Here is a 20,545-nt window from a genome sequence, read left to right as displayed (position 1 = left end):
CACAGAACGAGGACCGTCCACTCCCTGAAGCTTCCGGGTTGGAAACACTCACCAAATCATCTGCTGTCACAGGCTGCCCACTTTTGTCACTGGCCACCACCATCCTTCCCAGCCGTGTCTTCATGTCCGCGAGGCTGTCCGTCAGGGCCAGCACCGCCATGATCTCGCTGGCCACTGCGATGTCAAACTGCGCCTGAACCAGCCCAAACACAGGTAGTGGTCAGCGACAGTGCCAGTGGGATGGCCATTCCCACAAGGAGCTAGACTTCAGCCATGAAGCAACCACAGGCCCAGAGAGTCTACCCTCAAAAGGCCATGCATGCAATCCCACCAGTTTTCTGCGTGTCTGGACCATGCAGGGTTTGTGCCTGGTGCTCCCTAGGGTGGCCTCCCAGGCGGAATGTGCTCTTTGCCATGCTCTGCTCAGCAAAGGGTGGGCTGGGTTAGGACCCCTGTTACACCCGCTCACAGCACTACCACATGGTTTGCTGTTGTAGCATGTCTCAGACTTAAGTGATTACTAATGTCATTATCAGTCTAGTGTGGTTATTATCAGTCTACCACTGGACCGTAAGTGCCATGACGGCAGGGACTATATTAGGCAGGTTCACTTCTGAATCCCCAGCACGGAGCATGAGAGCCAGTAGGCACACAATATGCATCAAACGAATTAATGACTAGCCTACGGGCCACCTCCCTTGTTAGTAATAGGTCTGTCAAGAAGGCTGCATTGTCTGTCTGGCACAGAGATAAGGGGCAGTGAAAGATGTTGGCTTCCTGCATGTGAGGCTACTTTCCCAGAGCTGGATCTCAACACAGCAGGGAGGGCACCCCAGTCAACTGGTGGCACAGACTCAATTTTCAGCTGCCCAGGAGGATATGGCCACATCAGATCTTGAAGCTTTCAGTAGTGAAAGCTAGAGAGCACAGACTTTTTGCAAAAAGTTCTAGGACTTCCTATTCCCATCTCTTGGCTCTGGTTCCACGTTGTACAAAGTCCAACATGGAATAAAAGGGACACAGGAATGTGTACTTCCTCCTCCTCATAATCCAGCCACTATGAATGTTTCTCTGGACAGAACCACTTCATTACGCCCCAGCTTAATTCTCTTCTTCCCAAGGGGAGTGTGAGCCAGACAAGTTCAAGCTTACGCAGAGAGAGAATGGCTGTGCCCTGGTGGGATCACCTTATGAGACATTTTATTATCCATTTCCGTCACTGACAAGTAAGGAAAGGAAGGAAATAAGGAGCTTTCTGGCTACTTCCTGGTTGAGATTGCATTAGTCACTGATTTAGTGAAAAAATATTACCTGAAAGTCAAATACAACTATATTCAATGATTACATTCTCAATATAACTCATTCCAAACATAAGTGGTTTTTCATTGTATGAAATTTAGGGTTCTCTATACTACCATTCTATTATAAACAGTGCATATGAGAAAATGACTAAAAAATATTGAGATTTTCTGTACAAAACATGAGACTAGAAACATTCTTGAAATATTAGCTGTGTAAATAATAATAATATATAATCGACATTCAAGCTCTTCATTTGTAATTGTTACAATTACAAAATTTCACATCTTGAGCATAAAAAAAATGAAACCAACTGGGTCAATTAAAGTATCACTGTTACTCACTTTAATGACTAAATGACGTGCATAGCAGAAGGCTGCTCATTTTTGTTTTGCAAATAAAATATTTCAAAATCATATAAAGATGCAAATGAAAATGTTATTGTTCATCAGATTATCACACATTTATTGATTTAGTATTTACCTTTTCATTTTTTAGGTATATAGTAGGTGTATATATTTATGGATTGCATGAACTATTCTGATACAGGTATGCAATGTGTAATAATCACGATAGGGCAAATGAGGGATTTAGCACACATTTAAACAAAGGCCAATATGGGATATTGGCAAGGATGTGAATTGGTATGAATTTCCTGGAAGTTAATGTCAAAACATATGTCAACATTGGAAATTTGTATCCTCTTTGACTCTGCAATCACACATCTGGAATAATATCCTGAGGATATTATCAAGTATACACACAAATATATGTGTATACTTACTACAGCTTACTTGTGATAGCCTGAAACTGCAAACACTCTACATGTTCATTAACAGGGAAATGGCTGAATCTACTATGGTACCTCTATGAGATATGATGTGGTCATTAAAAATGAAGATACAGGTCTACCTTTATCGACCTAAAAAGATGTCTTCACTACAGTCTTATGATAAATAAAAAGCAGTTAAAGCTCTTAAATACACCATAACCCCTTTTTACTTAAAAATATCTATGCACAAAGCAACACAAGATATAACCTTGGGCAAGTTTTTTTAACATAACATCCCAATTTCCTCATTTGCAAATCAGCTTTACAAATGAACTGTGCTAATATATGTAATGGAACTATCAATACAATGCACAGAGTAGGCACTGAAATCAAGGCCACTGTGAATCTTCCATCTCTCCAGTACCTAAACAGTAAAAAACTATGCAGAGAAAGGGCCTTTTCAATACTCGCTTTCATTACACAGGCAACTAATGCCAACAGTTGGTATACATCTTTCTACTTTTCATTCTAGGCACTTATATACACAAATAAGTTGTAAGTGCCTATAATGTAAGTAAACACGCTGGGTTTTTCTTAACATAAACAGGTTTACAATATCAGTATTTTACTTCAAAGTTTTAAAATGGTTTTTACAACCTTTCCAATGGTGTATGAGAGCTCTCTACTCATGTCAAGACACCCATACACACATTTATTAATTTCAACTCTCCCATGGGACAAAATGGCGGACCAAATATATGCAACCATCTCTACTGTTGGACGTTTGGATTGTTTCCAATTTTCACCACTGCAAATAATGGCACAACAAATATCCTAATACACAGAATTTTTTCCTGTACGTTACACATTTTCTTGTTCTTTTCATTAAAATATTTTTAGTTCCAAAGTTGTAATTGTTGGGTCATTTCAAATTTTAGTAATAACAAACTCATCCAAAAAGGATTTCTACTCCCACTAACGCTGCATAAATGCCCCCATTTCATTGCATCCTCACTAGCATTTAGTACCTACTATTTTCACTTGACAAGCTCCTAGGTAAATGATACTCCGTTGTTTCAATTCGCAGTTTTATGATTATTCATGAACATCTTTTTATGTTGGCATTTTAGTTCTGTATCCATAAATTGTCTTTTACTTATTCTACTCATTTGTTCAACAGATATTTACTGAACACTTATGACTATATGTAACAAAGTTCTGTTCTGAGCATAGGGAACACAGCAGCAAATAAAAAGGGGAATAACCTCTGCTTTTATAAAGCTCCCACCTTAGCAGGAGAGGCTAAGAACATGAAAAGCAAGAATGCTTGTTAAGGATGGAAGTCCACCATATTTTGGGCTGTCCTTTTAATCATCAATCTAATTCCATCTTCCTATTTTTCAGAACTATCTAAAACTTCATGGCAATGATTCCAGTTTGCTAGCATAGATATTTGAAATCTGTTTGTGTGTGTGTGTAAGTTACAGGACTGGGAGGAGACGAGGTCCAGGAACTTAGTTTCTCTTCTTAATCCAATACCTACATTCACTTTTTAATTCAAGACACTTCAAAAGGTCACAAGTCTATTTGGCGTAAGGATTGGTTATTATAGTATGGTGACTCTTTTTTTCACTAATAAAAACTTAACATAAAGGACAGAAATCTAAAACTGTTCTTAAATGTACAGTTTATAATCAATTCAAAAGAAAAAAAACACAACACAATTTAGAAGCCCATTGTGCCTGGATGAAAAATCATAGGAATTAATTTGTATTCCCTAAGTGCCATTGACGCACATCCAATATCTATTACAATGAAGTCAGACATAATTTTTCTTCTGCATTCTCTGTATTTTATTAATAAGCCATTTTTGTATTAATAAGCCATTATCCTTTAAAAAATCCTCATGCTATTAGGTCTAATAACTAGGTGTTTGTTCTTTGATATACGAAATTTGAGTAATGTGTCTGAGATTTTCATTTATCAGTTATGCAGATGTAGTATTACCTGGGTGGTTCCCAATAAAATAAGTAAGAATTTATATTCAAAGAATACCCTGAGTGGCTCTTCCTAGAAACACAATTGGAAACATACATGAAAAAAAGAAAATGAAATAAACATACATAGAAAAGATGGTAAAAAGACACTGGAGCCTCTATGTCTTCTGATCCTCTCCCAGCCCTGCTGAGCACCCAAAACAGTGAGAGAACCACTGGCCACAACAGGTTGGGGATGAGACAAGAAAGGCAAAGAGTGGGCTCCCAGGCCAGTAGAAATGAACGTAAGAACAGAGCCATACCCGGGAAGAAAGCACCACCTACCTGCCGGTAATGGCCCTTCTCTGCGTTTCCCTGCCCGATGGTTATTTTTCGTAGAAATCGGTCATTTGTATCCAATACTGAAAGAGAAAAGATTAGTCATTCAGTCGACAAATATGGACCAGCCACCTGGTGTGTGTCTGGCATTGTTCTGACGCTCGGGAAGTTGCAGAGGGTGAAAGAGAAAAGGTCAGGCTCCCAAGCTGACCATCTAGTGGGTAGACATAGAGAAAGAATCAAATAAACAAACAAACAAAAAAATCCACTAGAGGCCAAGCACAGTGGCTCAACGCCTGTAATCCCAGCACTTTGGGAGGCTGAGGCGGGCAGATCACCTGAGGTCAGGAGTTTGAGACCAGCCTGGCCAACATGGTGAAACCCCATCTCTACTAAAAATATAAAAATTAGCCAGGCATGGTAGTGCGTGCCTGTAGTCCCAGCTACTCAGGAGGCTGAGGCAGGAGAATTACTTGAACCTGGGAGGCGGAGGTTGTAGTGAGCTGAGATTACACCACTGCACTCCGGCCTGGGCGACAGAGTGAGACTCCCTCTAAAAAAAAAAAAACAAAAAACCCAACCAGCAACTTCCCTTCTTGGCATTACCCGAAAGAACCAAAAGGAGACACTCAGATATCTGTACACCCATGTTCATAGCAGCACTATTCAAAATAGTCAAAAGGAGGAAGCGACCAACAGGTGAATGGATAAACAAAATGTGGCACAGACAGGCAATGGAATATTAGACGGCTATAAAAGAATGTCATGTTGATAACATGAATGGATATTGAAAATACGGTGCATAGTGAAATATGCCAGACACAGAAAGGCAAGTACTATATGAGTCCACTTATATCAGGCACCTGGAATAGGCAGGGGCAGAAGAGGGGAGTAATTATTTAATGGATAAGGAGTTTTTGTTGGGGATAATGAAAAGGTTCTGGGTATAGATAGTGATGATAGTGCAATCACTGTGAATGTATTTAATGCCATGAATTGTGTGCTTACAAATGGGGAAAAGTATTTCGTTATGTATGTTTTACCACAATTTTAAAAAGCAAAAGTAAATAAAGTAGAATTGTGGGGGGTGGCGGGGGTGAATGGTGAATAGAGCAAGTACCAGTTCTCTTGATTTTCTTCACTGGCTTATTTGAATTTCAGTTATTGGCTGGGTGTGGTGGCACACACCTCCCAGCACTTTGGGAGGCTGAGGCGGGAGGATCACCTAGGAATTTGAGAACAGCCTGGGCAACACAGTGAGACCTTGTCTCTACAAAGAATACAAAAATGAGGCGGGAGGATTGCTTGAGTCTTGGGGGTTGAGCCTGCAATGACCATGATTGTGTCTCTGCACTCCCATTGGGGAGATGGAAGTGAGACCTTGTCTCTCTCTTTTTTTTTTTGTCACGCAGGCTGGAGTGCAGTGGCGTGATCTTGGCTCACTACAACCTTCGCCTCCTGGGATCAAGCGATTCTCCTGTCTCAGCCTCCCAAGTAGCTGGGATTACAGGCGCCTGCCACCATGCCTGGCTAATTTTTTGTATTTTTAGAAGAGATGGGGTTTTGCCATGTTGGCCAGGCTGGTCTTGAACTCCTGACCTCACGTGATCCACCTGCCTCGGCCTCCCAAAGTGCTGGGATAACAGGCGTGAGCCACTGCACCCAGCCAAGACCCTGTCTCAAAACAAAACAAAACAAGAATTGCAGTTATTTACACTTTGTGAAAATTAGGTTTGGTTTAGTGAATACCAATGCAACAAAACAAAGCCAGGACACTGACTTTGTTAATTTATGCAGCTTCAAATAACAAGCTGTCCACATCGACAATTTAGATCCACTTTACTCAATGTATACGATATAGCACTGATGAAAATGGTGATGGAAATTATGTATTTGGTACTACAGGCATCCGTAGGATGAAGAAAGTTAACCTTTTCTTTCACACGCAAAGCACTAGCAGGCCAGCTTGCCCTCTTGGCCTGTGGCTGTTCCCTGACTCGGCTGTTGTTAGTCTTTATAACAAGCTCCCTCTCTCTCACACACACTCAGACACACTCACACCCTCACACAAACACCAACTGACACTCATATAAACACACAGAAACCTTCTTTATGAGTTTTTCAGCTATAAGCAGAGCATATACAAAATGAAAGGCCTGCTTTTCAATAGTATCCTCAGCCACCACTGTTCTTCCCAAGGTGTACATGGGGTGCAAAGTCAATCAACTAAAAACCTCTTTCCTGCTCTGTAGTATACACGATCTTGGCACCAGATTGAGGGAATCTTTTTATCAAATTTCTTTAAAATCAACAAGAGAAATTCAGCTGTTTTTTATTTAGCAAAGAGAAAACAAGAAAAAAAAATGTCTGGCAAGATCAACTAGAATCAGTGGCCTCCAAAGCCCACCTCTGCCTTTAACATGGCCCGGTAAGTGATGCATCAGTGATACATAAGAAATGAGAAGGTTAAATTCCAGCCCACAAGAAAGATACTAGAAAGTAACCCTAAGTTAGTGATCCAAAATGGAACTCCTGGTCTCTGAATGACAGAACTAAAGGTGGAATAAGAAACACTTACTCACTCCTGGAATATGTACTGAGGGGCTACTTGTGCCTAGTCCCAAGCCAGCTGTACAGAGATATAGTGAAGACAGTGCCAGCCTCTGATGTAAGGCATGCTAGGACAATGCCAGTGGTGTGGGGGTGGAGGCAGCAGGGGGAGATCTGTTTGATTATTTTTTGCTCTGGACTATCCTTTTTAGTACTACAGTGCTGACTATGTCCTAAGGAACATCACAGTATGCCTAATGGCTGATGAAACAGCCAATATTGGCTAAGAGCCTGGCAGTACAAGGTGTTCAATCAGGGGCAGGTCCACTGTTTCGGCTCCAGTGGAAGACACGGTACGGATTCCCTAGAACGTTGTTGGGGCAAGGAACCAGCCACTTGATGGTTGATTCCCTGAGGCTGAGGGAGGCTTGTGGGCCCTTTGTCCATGGCCAGGAGTTGGGCATGCAAGGGAGATGGAGAGACGGCAAGCCTGTGAGGCCCCAGGGCTCGGATAGGCAGAGGCTCATCTGTGCAAAATTGTGCTCTGTAACAAAATAGCTGTATGTCTACATTTTCTTCTGCTTATGTTAAGTATTTCTGGAAAGGTCTGTGGGTTCCTTGTTCCACTCTGGGTCCAGGAACATGAGGCCTTTAAACTTTCGGTATGAGGCACAAGATGAAACAATCTGCTGCACGCGGTGGCTCACGCCTGTAATCGCAGCACTTTGGGAGGCCAAGGCAGGCGGATCACGAGGTCAGGAAATCGAGACCATCCTGGCCAACACGATGAAATCCCGTCTCTACTAAAAACACAAAAATTAGCTGGGCATGGTGGCACATGCCTGTAGTCCCAGCTACTCGGGAGGCTGAGGCAGGATAATCGCTTGATCCAGGGAGTTGGAGGTTGCAGTGAGCCGAGATCGCACCACTGCACTCCAGCCCGGCAAGAGAGTGAGACTCCGTCTCAAAAAAAAAGATGAAACAATCATCAGATTTTGTACACGGGCTGAAAGGAAGTGGTGGTCATTAAATGGTGTAACATCCATATGGCCTGAGAAGAGGGTCTCACTCCCACCACCGTGCACCCTGACTGTCCTGCTCTAGTTGTCAAATCAAATAAGGATCCAATCTCATCACAAGGGTTACATTAGTTCTAGGTTTAAGCCAAAAAACCCTACTAGCAAATGTTCTCAATTCTTTTGATGAAGAGTCCTATTTCTGATATTAATTCATGGTCATAAGAGCCAAACTACTTATCAAATGTCATTCCAAATTCCTCTGACCCAGGTAGCTTGTCCACAGCAATAAAGTTTTCTTTACTTCAGTGCCCTGAACAATAATGGAATTCAAATTTTTTTCTGGAAGAATTTTGTAAAGTTGTCACTTCCATTAAAAGTGATTCACAACCACAAAACACTTCAGTCCTTCCTGGCTCCAGAGAGAAACCAATTGCAGACCAGACCCAGGTATAAAAGATGATGTAGCCTTTCTCTTCCAAGATCCATGTCTAAGCCATTGCCCTGTTTCTAATGGCTGCTCAGGCTGGAGCCCCAAAGCAGATACCAAAGAATACCAGTTGGCATAAAACTTTCTCTTTTAGCACATCCATATGCTTGGTTTAAAATACACTAATTTCCACCTTCGTGATTTTCCTATCATCAGTAAACCTCCAAAAAAGTTTTGAAGAGTAACACAAAATCACAAATGCTTTGAAAAAAAAAAAAAAGATGACAATACATTTTGGACATGATGACATTTTAATAATAAATCTTCCTAGTTATAAAAAAATTTTCAGAGAAAATATGTAGGCTTCTCAATAAAATGCTTAAAGTATTCATGTCCATTATTTAAAATTGCTATTGGTGTTTTCAAGAACTGAGCCTTGCTTAAGTAAGTTGTGGTTCATCCACAAAGGAATATTCTAGAGTATTTAAAATGGCCATTACAAAGAAGAGCTAACAAAATACAAAATGCTTATGATATAAATGAATGAAACTCGTAGGATATAAAATCTATACACTTAAGTTATAACTAGAGTTATACCAAAAAACTAGATGCACACAAAAAACTATGAATAGTAGTTTTATTAGTATAGCAAGGTTTTTAAAATTCTTTTGAGACATTTCCAAAATCTCTATAATGTTATCACTTATTTCAAAATGAAAAATGTATCCTTGAAAGTTTCTAGGCTGTGTGCAGTGGTTCATGTCTGTAATCTCAGCAATTTGGGAGGCCGAGGCAGGCAGATCACCTGAGCTCAGGAGTTTGAGACCAGCCTGGGCAACATGATGAAACCCCATCTCTACTAAAAATACGAAAATTAGCTGAGTGTTGTGGCGCACAGCCTCCAGCTACTCGGGAGGCTGAGGCAGGAGAACTGCTTGAGCCTGGGAGGCAGAGCTTGCAGTGAGTGGAGATTGCACCACTGCACTCCAACCTGGGTGACAGAATGAGGCCCTGTCTCAAAAAAAAAAAAAAACCAAAAACCCACAAAGTTTCCAAGGAGATTTTAGTTTAGTTTGGGAGACAAAGACACTCAAAAAAAACTACCTAAGCCAGGCACAGTGGCTCACGCCTGTAATCCCAGCACTTTGGGGGGCTGAGGTGGGCGGATTGTTTGAGGTCAGGAGTTCCAGACCAGCCTGGCCAACACGGTGAAACCCCATCTCTAGTAAAATGCAAAAATTAGCCATGTGTGGTGGTGTGTGCCTGTAATCCCAGCTACTCGTAAGGATGAGGCAAGAGAATCGACTGAGCCAGTGATGCAGAGGTTGCAGTGAGCCTAGATCGCACCACTGCACTTCAGCCTAGGTGACAGAGCAAGTGAGACTCTGTCTCAAAATAACAACAAACAAAAAACTCTACTCAATACAGCTATCACCACAGTGACTTCTGATGATCATGTGGGCAGAGCTTTTGGGTCTGGAAAGGATGCTTATGTTTCAGTGAAGCCTCCCAGCAAGGCAGCTGGAATTATGATTCCATTTTAAAGATGAGGAAACTGAGTGAGCAGTCTGTCCAAAGTTGTGCAGCCCATAAACCACAGAGCCAACGCTCAGTCTCTGGTCTTTGTCTCTCTACCTCATGGTTTGTGGGACGGCACTAAATTCTTAATGGACTGGCTGGGTGGATTCCCAGAAAGGAAGCTCCCTGAAGGGACGAGACCTGGGTGCATCCTGGAGGGCAAGACTGGCCTAGGCAGGAGACAGGATGGAGATGGCCCAGCTAGGGCTGGCAGCAGGATGGAGGTCGACACTCCTGACTAGAAAACAGGCAGGGAGCAAAGGGAGGGAAACCACTGCGGGTGTCCTGAAGGCCAAGCTCTGTGATGGCAAGTCTATCAACCAGGATGTGGGGAACCACTGGAGGCCTCTGATCACAACGGGATATCTCTGTTAATGTGAACTCTCTGAACTGGGGGATAGAAACGGAAGCAAGATAATCTATTAGTTGGGAACTGCTATAAAATGCGCATCGGATAAATATGTTCCAAATGTGAGTATAAAGAGGTAAATGAGGGCACAAGTATGAGAAGAATAATCCAGGAAGAATCAGGGATCCATGCCATCGAACATTTCTGCAGTTGCATAGGGTTCATAAAGTGTGGTTGCCGTGTTTCTGTGCAGCGTATGTGACCATCTCCATCTCCAATGCCAAGAACATGCATGCAACTTGCTCGAGGTCATGCAGCGAGTCAGTGGCAGGGGAGACACACACTCAGGGCTCCTGACTTCTTGTTTAGTGCATTTCCCTCTGTCTCATCCCATAGTGAACAATGAGACTGAGGGCAGTGTGGGAGAAGGAAGGGGATATCACAGCTGAGAGGGAAGCAGGGAAGTCGAGGTGGTGGGGAGCTCATGGGGAGTCCACCCAGCTGCATTTGAAGCGGTAGAGGGATGCCTTGTTAAGTGGGTGAAAGCACATATCAGACTTGGAGGAAAATCCAGCACTGGAAACACACAGAGAGCTGCTGAGAGCCGGTGGTAAGGAAGTGAACAGAAGAAGGTGGGATGGTGGGTGGAGGAGGAGCAGGACAAAGCCAGGGAGGCGTGGTCTTTGAAAAAAGTTTTGGTTTTTGTTTTTCTTAATATAGAGACAAGAGGCCAAAGGAGAGAGAAACAGAAGAGAAAATTAGGTAATTTTCCTTGGAAATTTGGAAGACACAGGAGTAGACGGGATTGAGCCTGAACAGAATTTTTGTTTTAATTGGAGGCAAGGATAAGGGAGGGTGGTACGATAATAGTAACTGAAATAAATGGTGGGAATATGAAGCACAGGCTGGGAAGATCATTGGACAGGATCAAACTGTAGGTTTCTGAATTTAAGCGCTTCGGCTCAAACACGCCTCCCCACCTGGCCATCAGCCTGCTGGCATCTCCCCAGCACCCACCTCTCTGCCACGTGATGGTAGATGGGTCGATGTCGAGACGGGCAAATTTACTCACTTCCTCTTCTGTCAGTGTGCTCGGATCAGTCTTATTTATTCCCAGTTTCTAATGATTAAGAAGAAAAAAGGAGAGAAGTTTGAGAAGAAACAGAAAGCAAAGGGTCACCAAAATTATCCCTCTAATTTTATTTTCTCCATGATTGGTAAAGCCTTTTAAAAAACTAAACTGGCATTTTGGGAGGCCCAGGTGGGCAGATCACCTGAGGTCACGAGTTCGTGACCAGCCTGACCAACATGGAGAAACCCCATCTTTACTAAAAATGCAAAAATTAGCCAGGCATGGTGGCGCATGCCTGTAATCCCAGCTACTTGGGAGGCTGAGGCAGGAGAACTGCTGTAACCCGGGAGGTAGAGGTTGCGGTAAGCTGAAATCGTGCCATCGCACTCCAACAACGCGAACTCCACTGCACTCCAACAAGAGCGAAACTCCGTCTCAAAACAAACAAACAAAGAAACAAACAAAAAAACTAAACTGGGCCAGGTGCAGTGACTCACGCCTGTAATCCTAGCGCTTTGGAAGGTCAAGGCAGGCGGATCACCTGAGGTCAGGAGTTCGAGATCAGACTGGCCAACATGGCGAATCTCCGTCTCTACTAAAAATACAAAAAAAAATTAGCCAGGTATGGTGGAGAGGACCTGTAATCCCAGCTACTTCGGAGGCTGAGGCAGAAGAATCACTTGAACCTGGGAAGGCAGAGGTTGCAATGAGCTGAGATCCTGCCATTGCACTCCAGCCGGAGTGACAGAGCAAGACTCTGTCTCCAGAAAAACCAAAAAACAAAAATCAAAACTAAGCTGGGTGTGGTGGCTCATGCCTGTAATTCCAGCACTTTGGGAGGCCAAGGTGGGCGGATCACCTGAGGTCAGGAGTTCGAGACCAGCCTGGCCAACATGGAGAAACCCCATCTCTACTAAAAATACAAAATTAGCCTGGCGTGGTGGCGCATGCCTGTAATCCCAGCTACTTGGGAGGCTGAGGCAGGAGAACTGCTGTAACCCGGGAGGTAGAGGTTGCGGTAAGCTGAAATCGTGCCATCGCACTCCAACAACGCGAACTCCACTGCACTCCAACAAGAGCGAAACTCCGTCTCAAAACAAACAAACAAAGAAACAAACAAAAAAACTAAACTGGGCCAGGTGCAGTGACTCACGCCTGTAATCCTAGCGCTTTGGAAGGTCAAGGCAGGCGGATCACCTGAGGTCAGGAGTTCGAGATCAGACTGGCCAACATGGCGAATCTCCGTCTCTACTAAAAATACAAAAAAAAATTAGCCAGGTATGGTGGAGAGGACCTGTAATCCCAGCTACTTCGGAGGCTGAGGCAGAAGAATCACTTGAACCTGGGAAGGCAGAGGTTGCAATGAGCTGAGATCCTGCCATTGCACTCCAGCCGGAGTGACAGAGCAAGACTCTGTCTCCAGAAAAACCAAAAAACAAAAATCAAAACTAAGCTGGGTGTGGTGGCTCATGCCTGTAATTCCAGCACTTTGGGAGGCCAAGGTGGGCGGATCACCTGAGGTCAGGAGTTCGAGACCAGCCTGGCCAACATGGAGAAACCCCATCTCTACTAAAAATACAAAATTAGCCTGGCGTGGTGGCGCATGCCTGTAATCCCAGCTACTTGGGAGGCTGAGGCAGGAGAATCGCTTGAACCTGAGAGGCAGAAGTTGCGGTGAGCCAAGATTGTGCCATTGCACTCCAGCCTGGGCAACAAGAGCAAAACTCTGTCTCAAAAAAAAAAACTAAACTAAACTGAACTTTGAGTGAATTATAGGTTAGGCCAAGTCAGACAAATACCTAGGGCCAGATTTCTTCTACGAGTAAGATACTGCAAGTTTGTAATAGACTCTGAAAAGGATTGATCTGAAGATGTCCTGCGGTGGACAGCATACAGCTAACTACCACTTGTGCCTGCTGCTGGCTGCGTCAGCCAGGGGCTCCTTGGGCTGCTCTATGTGGCCACCATGTGCCCTGCTCAGAAGAGACATAAACTGCTGTCCGTCCTTATAACTGATGCCGCAGTTCTTTAGTTTTCAAATACAAATACCAGTAATTCAAGGTAAATTTATTCCTATGTTTCAAAGTAAGTTATTCCTAATTCATGGAGGAGAAAAAAAAATTAAAACTTTTAATGTTCAGCCAATTTTTAAATTTTTTGTAGAGACGGGGTCTTGCTATGTTGCCTGGGCTGGTCACGAACTCCCGGGCTCAAGCAATCCTCTTGTCTTGGCCTCCCAAAGTGCTGAGATTACAGGGGTGAGCTACCGCACCCAGCCAAGAAATCTTCCTATTTATTTTGTGTAAATAAAACATTTTAAGAAAGTGATTTTTGGCTGGGTGTGGTAGCTCATGCCTGTAATCCCAGCACTTTGGGAGGCTGAAGCAGGTGGATCACCTGAGGTCAGGAGTTCAAGACCAGCCTGGCCAACATAGTGAAGCCCCTTCTCTACTAAAAATACAAAAAATTCGTTGGCATGGTGGTGGGCACCTGTAATCCCAGCTACTCAGAAGGCCGAGGCAGAACCGCTTGAACCTAGGAGGCGGAGGTTGCAGTGAGCCGAGATCGTGCCACTGCACTGCAGCCTGGGCAACAAGAGTAAAACTCTGTCTCAAAAAACAAAACAAAACAAAACAAAAAACCACAAATGAGATAGATGAGTTTTCAAAGGTTATCCTATAATTTCCTAGAAATTTAACAAATTTCATAAAAATATTTCACTTTAGAAAGAGAAGGACCCACCAAAAATTCTAATTTGTTATTTTTTTTTTAAGAGATGGGCTCTTGCTGTGTTGCTCAGGCTGGCGTGCAGTGGCTATTCACAGGGGCCATCATGGTGCACTATAAACCTTGAACTCCTTGGCTCAAGCAAACCTCCCACATCAGCATCATGAGTAGCTCGGACTACAGGTATGTATGTGCTCCTGTGCCCAGCTAACTTGTCAGTTGACTAGAGTATTCATAAATTAGCAAAACAGTCCTCTCAATTCATAGACGAAGAAACTGAGACCAAAAAAGGTTAATTAATTTGTCCACCTGGCTCTTTCGTGTAGAACCAGGGTTCAGGCTTCCAACACTGTGCTCTCTCTGCTCCAGTGTTCGGTCTCTATAGAGTTTAATACCCAAAAGGATATCTGAAAACCAAAATCAAACCAAGTTGAAAATTTCAGACTTTGACAATCTTTCTGATGCGTTTCTACGATATTTTCTTTTTAAAGAATTGCTAACTGGAAACTTACTTTTAGCCGAGCAAGTTGAATTTCTGAAAATTCTCTGACACCATTCACTAAAGGAACCAGCCGATTATACAGAGCCTAAAAACACAAAACAAAAATGAGACCACACAAAAGTTAGTTGTCCATGAACTTGGGCAATTCACAGGATATGACAAAAATTCATTGCATTTATAACCAAACTATTTAGATAAAAGACCCTATTAAAATTTGTGGGCTAATATAAACAATGTTGACTTAAATTCTGTCATTTTCATAAAACTGACAAGATCTGAAATAACACACATTGCAAAGAGTTTGCATAAACATATTTCTTGATCTATATCGCTACAACTACCATATGAAGATGTATCTGGATTATGTAGCAAAGACTCACTAAGGAACTACTTTAATTAAAGAAAGTGAGGACCCTTGTTGTAAAATGTGCCAGAAGGTACCCCTTTTATCTATGTCCTATATCTGTGAGGAATTAGCTTCTGGTGGGCTGTCCCCTTTGGGGGTGTGGTTTAACTCTTAACCTACAAGCACATGAAGCCCAATAAGGGTCTCTGACATCTTTTCAGCACATCTAAAATAGCTCCACATAACATTAGTCTTAAAACGACATCTGTCCAATCCCCTTAGAATAGATCAGAGATTGGACCTATGACCAGAATGAAGAGAACTGGTCTACCTACCATCTTTAAAACTAAAGACTCATCTTAGAGAATATTTGGCTTTTACAACATACCACAATTCTCCCAATAACTTGGCAATGCTCATAAACCCATTTGAGAATCTGATCAAAGGATGGCTCCTTCTCCTTGGGAAACAGGGACATATGTAAAAATCACAAAATTGAATTGAATAACATTTCAGAGTTTGCAGACACCAGAATTCTTTCCACAAACTCCTTAAGAATCCAGGAATTCCAGGATACAATACCCAAAATGGCTAGCAAGGCATCCTTCTCACCTTATCCGTTTGCGTGTTTTCATGAAGAATCCTCGTGTCGATGGCGGCAGCCAGCAAGTTATTGGCAGCGGTGATGGCGTGGATGTCTCCAGTCAAGTGAAGGTTGAACTAGAGAAATAAGATATCTTTCTATTTATTTATTTTCAGAAACAGGGTCTCGCTTTGTTGCCCAGGCTGGAGTGCAGTGGCATGATCATAGCTCACTGTATTCTCAAACTCTTGGGCTCAAGCAATCCTCTCACCTAGGCCTACTGAGTAGGCTGGGACTATAGGTGCACACCATTGTGCCTGGCTAATTTTTGAATTTTCTGTAGAGACAGGGGTCTTGCTATGTTGCCTAGGCTGGTTATGAGCTCTTGGGCCACTGTGGTCGGCTAAGACATCTTCCTATTTGTTTTAAACAACTATGGAATTTAAGGACTGAATAAATAAAATAGCATGCAAATTACATATCCTTATAATGAGCTGAGTCTATAGAATGCCTAAATCAGAAAATCAACGTCAAAGCCTTCCACGTGACAACAAAGAACCTTTGAGCAATTACTCAGATCATAAATTCTTCCATCCTCAGGTTAAGGCAAAACATTCTGATGCATTTAATAATGAATCTCCTTATAGTCACTCACTACGTTTATTCATTGTTTTATTATCTAGAAAACAGTATCATAGCAAATATACTTTGGAGTGAGGCAGGGCATAAAATAAACAGTAACAATAAAATAATATGAAATATTACAGAACTTTGGAGAAATAGAGTATTTTACCCTCATGACTCTACTCATTCTGTTATTTTCCTTCCAGTCTCGTGAGCACACACGATTATCATTTGTAGAACCATCTTCCTACAAACTTCCAAGTTTCGTTTTTCACAAAACTTTTTCTATAATAATCTTTTGTATAGTTTATAGAAGCTGTATATGGTAGATGTACCAAAAGTTTCAGGCTGGATACATACGCTACTACCAAATGTTCACTTTTACAAGGAAGGCCACAGTTATAAAGAATACACACAAATAGCTTTTCCTTTTATTAAAAAAATTAATTGCTAATGAGTAATATATTTTCAGGAGAGTAGTTACGAGGTTAAATGAGCTCTCTTTCTTTTCTTTTTTTTCTTTTTTTTTCTGTAGAGACACAGTGTCACTATGTTGCACAGGTTGATCTCAGATTCCTGGACTCAAGTGATCCTCTCGCTTCAGCCTCCCAAAGTGCTAGGATTCCAGGCATGAGCCACCACGCCCAGCCCTTGGGATCTTGATAATATCACCAAATTGCTTTTTGAAAGGGATGAAGTATTTTTATTTTATTTATTTATTTTTGAGACGGAGTTTCGCTCTTTCACCTAGGCTGGTGTGCAGTGGCATGATCTCAGCTCAATGCAACCTCCACCTCCCGGGTTCAAGGGATTCTCCTGCCTCCCAAGTAGCTGGGACTACAGGCGCCTGCCACCACGCCTGGTTAATTTTTGTATTTTTAGTAGAGATGTGGTTTCACCATGTTGGCCAGGCTGGTCTCAAACTCCTGACCTTGTGATCTGCCCACCTCAGACTCCCAAAGTGCTGGGATTACAGGCATGAGCCACCACATCCGGCCTTTGGGATCTTGATAATATCACCAAATTGCTTTTTGAAAGAGATGAAGTGTCATCTGCAAAACACTAGTAGTAGATCAGTTACTTCAGAAATAAAGTAACTTTTAGACTAAGAAATAATTTAATAGTTGAGAAAGTGTTATTCTTTTTAAAGCTGCATTTCCTTAATTTCTTGGAAGGTTAAATATTTTCTTGTTAAAATTTTACTTTATAACATAAAATAATGTTAACTGGAGAAAATATGAAAAATTACATATGTATATATATTTTATAAATATATATTTGTACTTTTAAATATTGGAATCATAACATCATAACAGTTTATACTTTAGCTCTTACACTCTCAATATAGCAAACATTTTTACATCATTAAAGATTCTTCAAAATACAGTTAACTTGATGTCCTATTATTATCCCCCCATTTTTTAATGTTATAAACTATGTGAGGGTATATTTAATTTAAAATGATCTATTTTCCCATACATTCATTTTTTCCTTAGGGTACACTAAAAATGAATTTATTTGGGCCAAAGGATATGCACGGTAAAACACTTAATATGTATTTCTACTCTTCTTCCTGAAGTGTTTTTATCAACATACACTTCCCAGCAGTGTGTGGGAGTCCATTTCAATTTCTTTGCCAAAATTTGGTATCATAACTATTTTGAAAAATCCAATTTTGTCAATTTGACAAGTAAAATGGTAACTGATAGTGGTTTTATTTTTATTTATTTATTTATTTGGAGACGGAGTCTCGCTCTTGTTGCCTAGGCTGGAGTGCAGTGGCATGATCTTGGTTCACTGCAACCTCTGCCTCCCAGATTTGAGTGATCCTCCTGCCTCAGCCTCCCAAGTAGCTGGGATTACAGGCGCCTGCCACCACGCCCAGCTACTTTTTGTATTTTTAGTAGAGACGGGGTTTCCCCATGTTGGCTAGGCTGGTCTCGAACTCCTGACCTCAGGTGATCCACTCACCTCAGCATCCCAAAGTGCTGGGATTACAGGCATGAGCCACTGTGCCCGGCCTGATAGTGGTTTTAATGCAGATTTATTTACTTGATTATTGGTGAAGATGAATATGCATTTAGTTAATATTTCTTTTTCGATGTTTCTATTGAACTCTTTGGCCATTTCACAACTGGAATGTAAGTTTTTCTTTCCAGCCGTCTACTTGATGTCCACCTGCATGTTTCATAGGCCTCTAAACTGACTCCCTCCTTCTGACTACCACCCTCCACCACACCCCAAACCACACAGTTCAAACCTCATACCATCACTCCCCTGTTCTCTGCCTCAACAAATGAGTCTACTGAGTTGCTCAAGCCAGTACCCTGGATGTCGTCCTTGAATCCTCCTCTTTTCTAACCCCCAACATCTAATCCTGCAAACATCAGTAAACAAATCTTAAACTGTTTTTTCCTCTTTTCCATCCTCACTGCCCCCATCCTGGGCCAAGTCACCGACATCTTTCCCTAGGCTACTTCCATAGTCTTCCTCCTGGATTCATCGTGTCTACTGAGAGGCCCCGGTCCCTTCATCACACAGAAGACAGGGTGATTTTAATAAAACTCAATCTGCATTGTGTTATCTGTCAAGATCCCTTCAATGGCTGACCTTGGCACTTCAAATAAAATCCAGGTTCTTGGCTACAAATTGCAATCGCTCGACAGAGCTGGCGCCTGCACACTTCTCTACCTCAACCCCCGCAACTCCCGCTGGCCCACGGGGCTCCAGCCACCCTGGTGTCCTCCAGTTCCCTGAACAGGCCACACTCTTTCCTGCCTCAGGACTTTCCCACCAGCAGTTCCCACTGGCTGAATGCTCTCCCTCATTCTTCACAAGGCCGGCTCCTTCCCATCCTTCCAGTCATAGTGTTTTCACTTTCAATTCCTCAGCCCATCTGGAATTTATTCTAACATTTTCCCCTATGGTGATTTATTATGTTCCATCCAGTACATATTGTCTGTGCCTGGCACACAGTCAACAAACATCCACCAAGTGTCAGGCACGGTGCTCAGAGCTGGGAGGATACAGATGAAGAAAAGACTGGAGGCATTCAACTTCAAGGAATAAACTGCCTGAGTGTGTCTGGCCCACTCCACCCTCATAAGGTAGTCCTCTTGGCTGGGCGCGGTGGCTCACGCCTGTAATCCTAGCACTTTGGAAGACCGAGGTGGGTGGGTCACCTGAGGTCAGGAGTTCAAGACCGGCCTGATCAACACGGTGAAACCCCATCTCTATTAAAATACAAAAATTAGCTGGGCATGGTGGCAGGCGCCTGTAATCCCAGCTTCTCGGAAGGCTGAGGCAGGAGAATCACTTGAACCTGGGAGGCAGAGGTTGCAGCGAGCCGAGATTGCACCATTGCACTCCAGCCTGGGTGACAGAGCGAGACTCCATCTCAAAAAATAAAATAAAATAAAATAAAAGTAGCTCTCTCCTCCAAGCCACGCAGCTGATGCCCTAAACCAGCGGGACACCAATGTCCTTCCAATTTGCTGGCTAAACCCGAGCCATTCCCCTGTGTATGCCCCTTGTACACCATCTCTAATTTGGCCTCCTGGTTCTGGGTCTTGCTGGCTCATGAATGGTACCCATCCCCATTCTGACCTGAGGCCTGGGACGATTTTTTTCAGCAGTGCCTTGGACTACTCTTTCTCACCCCGACTCCCAGTACTTGAAGTTTCTACAGATTTTCTCTTTAGCTTCCCTGACACTCAGACCTCCATGGGTAAACACTTCTATTCCTTTAACAAAGTCAACAAGTACTTTCTAGTGAGTTCCTACTATGTGCTGGGCACTCTGCTCAGTGCTGGGACCTGACACCTCAAGAAAGGCCCGCAACTCGCCACAGCCAACTGAACCAGATAGCCGTAAACACAGAGGGAGTCTGTGGGGTAGAGAAGAACCTTGACAAAAAACCTTGACTAAACTGGGTAAAGAGGACAGAAAAGGAAGAAGGTTCCAGGCATGGGAAAATCCTGGAACCAAGAGAGAACAGGAAAAGAGTCTGCAAGGGCTGGGCACGGTGGCTCACGCCTGTAATCCTAACACTTTGGGAGGCTGAGACCAGTGGATTGCCTGAGCTCACGAGTTCCAGACAAGCCTGGCCAACGTGGTGAAACCCCCGTCTCTACTAAAATACAAAAAATCAGTCAGGCACAATGGCAATTGCCTGTAATCCCAGCTACTCAGGAGGCTGAGGCATGAGAATTGCTTGAACCTGGGAGGCAGAGGTTGCAGTGAGCTGAGACTGTGCCACTGCACTCCAGCCTGAGCAACAAAGCAAAACTCTGTCTCAAAAAAAAAAAAAAGAGTCTGCAAGGAACTTGACGCAGTAGAGAGAAGAAGGCAGGTGGGGACTTGCGGACAGGGAAGCAGGAGCA

At 42.9% G+C, this 20,545-nt stretch overlaps 1 protein-coding gene across 9 annotated transcripts in view; it reads right to left on the bottom strand.

The window, feature by feature from the left end:
* MTHFD1L (methylenetetrahydrofolate dehydrogenase (NADP+ dependent) 1 like) overlaps positions 1-20,545 on the bottom strand; it is a 236,490-nt gene that overhangs the window by 142,463 nt on the left and 73,482 nt on the right. For all 9 annotated transcript variants that reach the window (XM_031012156.3, XM_031012157.3, XM_055390853.2 and 6 more), the window contains exons 14-18: positions 15,569-15,676; positions 14,621-14,695; positions 11,327-11,429; positions 4,393-4,469; positions 53-193 (exon numbers count right to left, since the gene is read on the bottom strand). In XM_031012156.3, coding sequence (XP_030868016.2) covers positions 53-193; positions 4,393-4,469; positions 11,327-11,429; positions 14,621-14,695; positions 15,569-15,676 — 504 coding nt within the window. The remainder of the gene's footprint in view (positions 1-52; positions 194-4,392; positions 4,470-11,326; positions 11,430-14,620; positions 14,696-15,568; positions 15,677-20,545) is intronic.

This window comes from Gorilla gorilla, chromosome 5 (genome assembly GCF_029281585.2).
Source record: "Gorilla gorilla gorilla isolate KB3781 chromosome 5, NHGRI_mGorGor1-v2.1_pri, whole genome shotgun sequence".
Taxonomy (NCBI): Eukaryota; Metazoa; Chordata; class Mammalia; order Primates; family Hominidae; genus Gorilla; species Gorilla gorilla.
The sequence above is the reverse complement of the archived record's forward strand: the minus strand, read 5'-3'. Positions and strand labels throughout refer to the sequence as shown.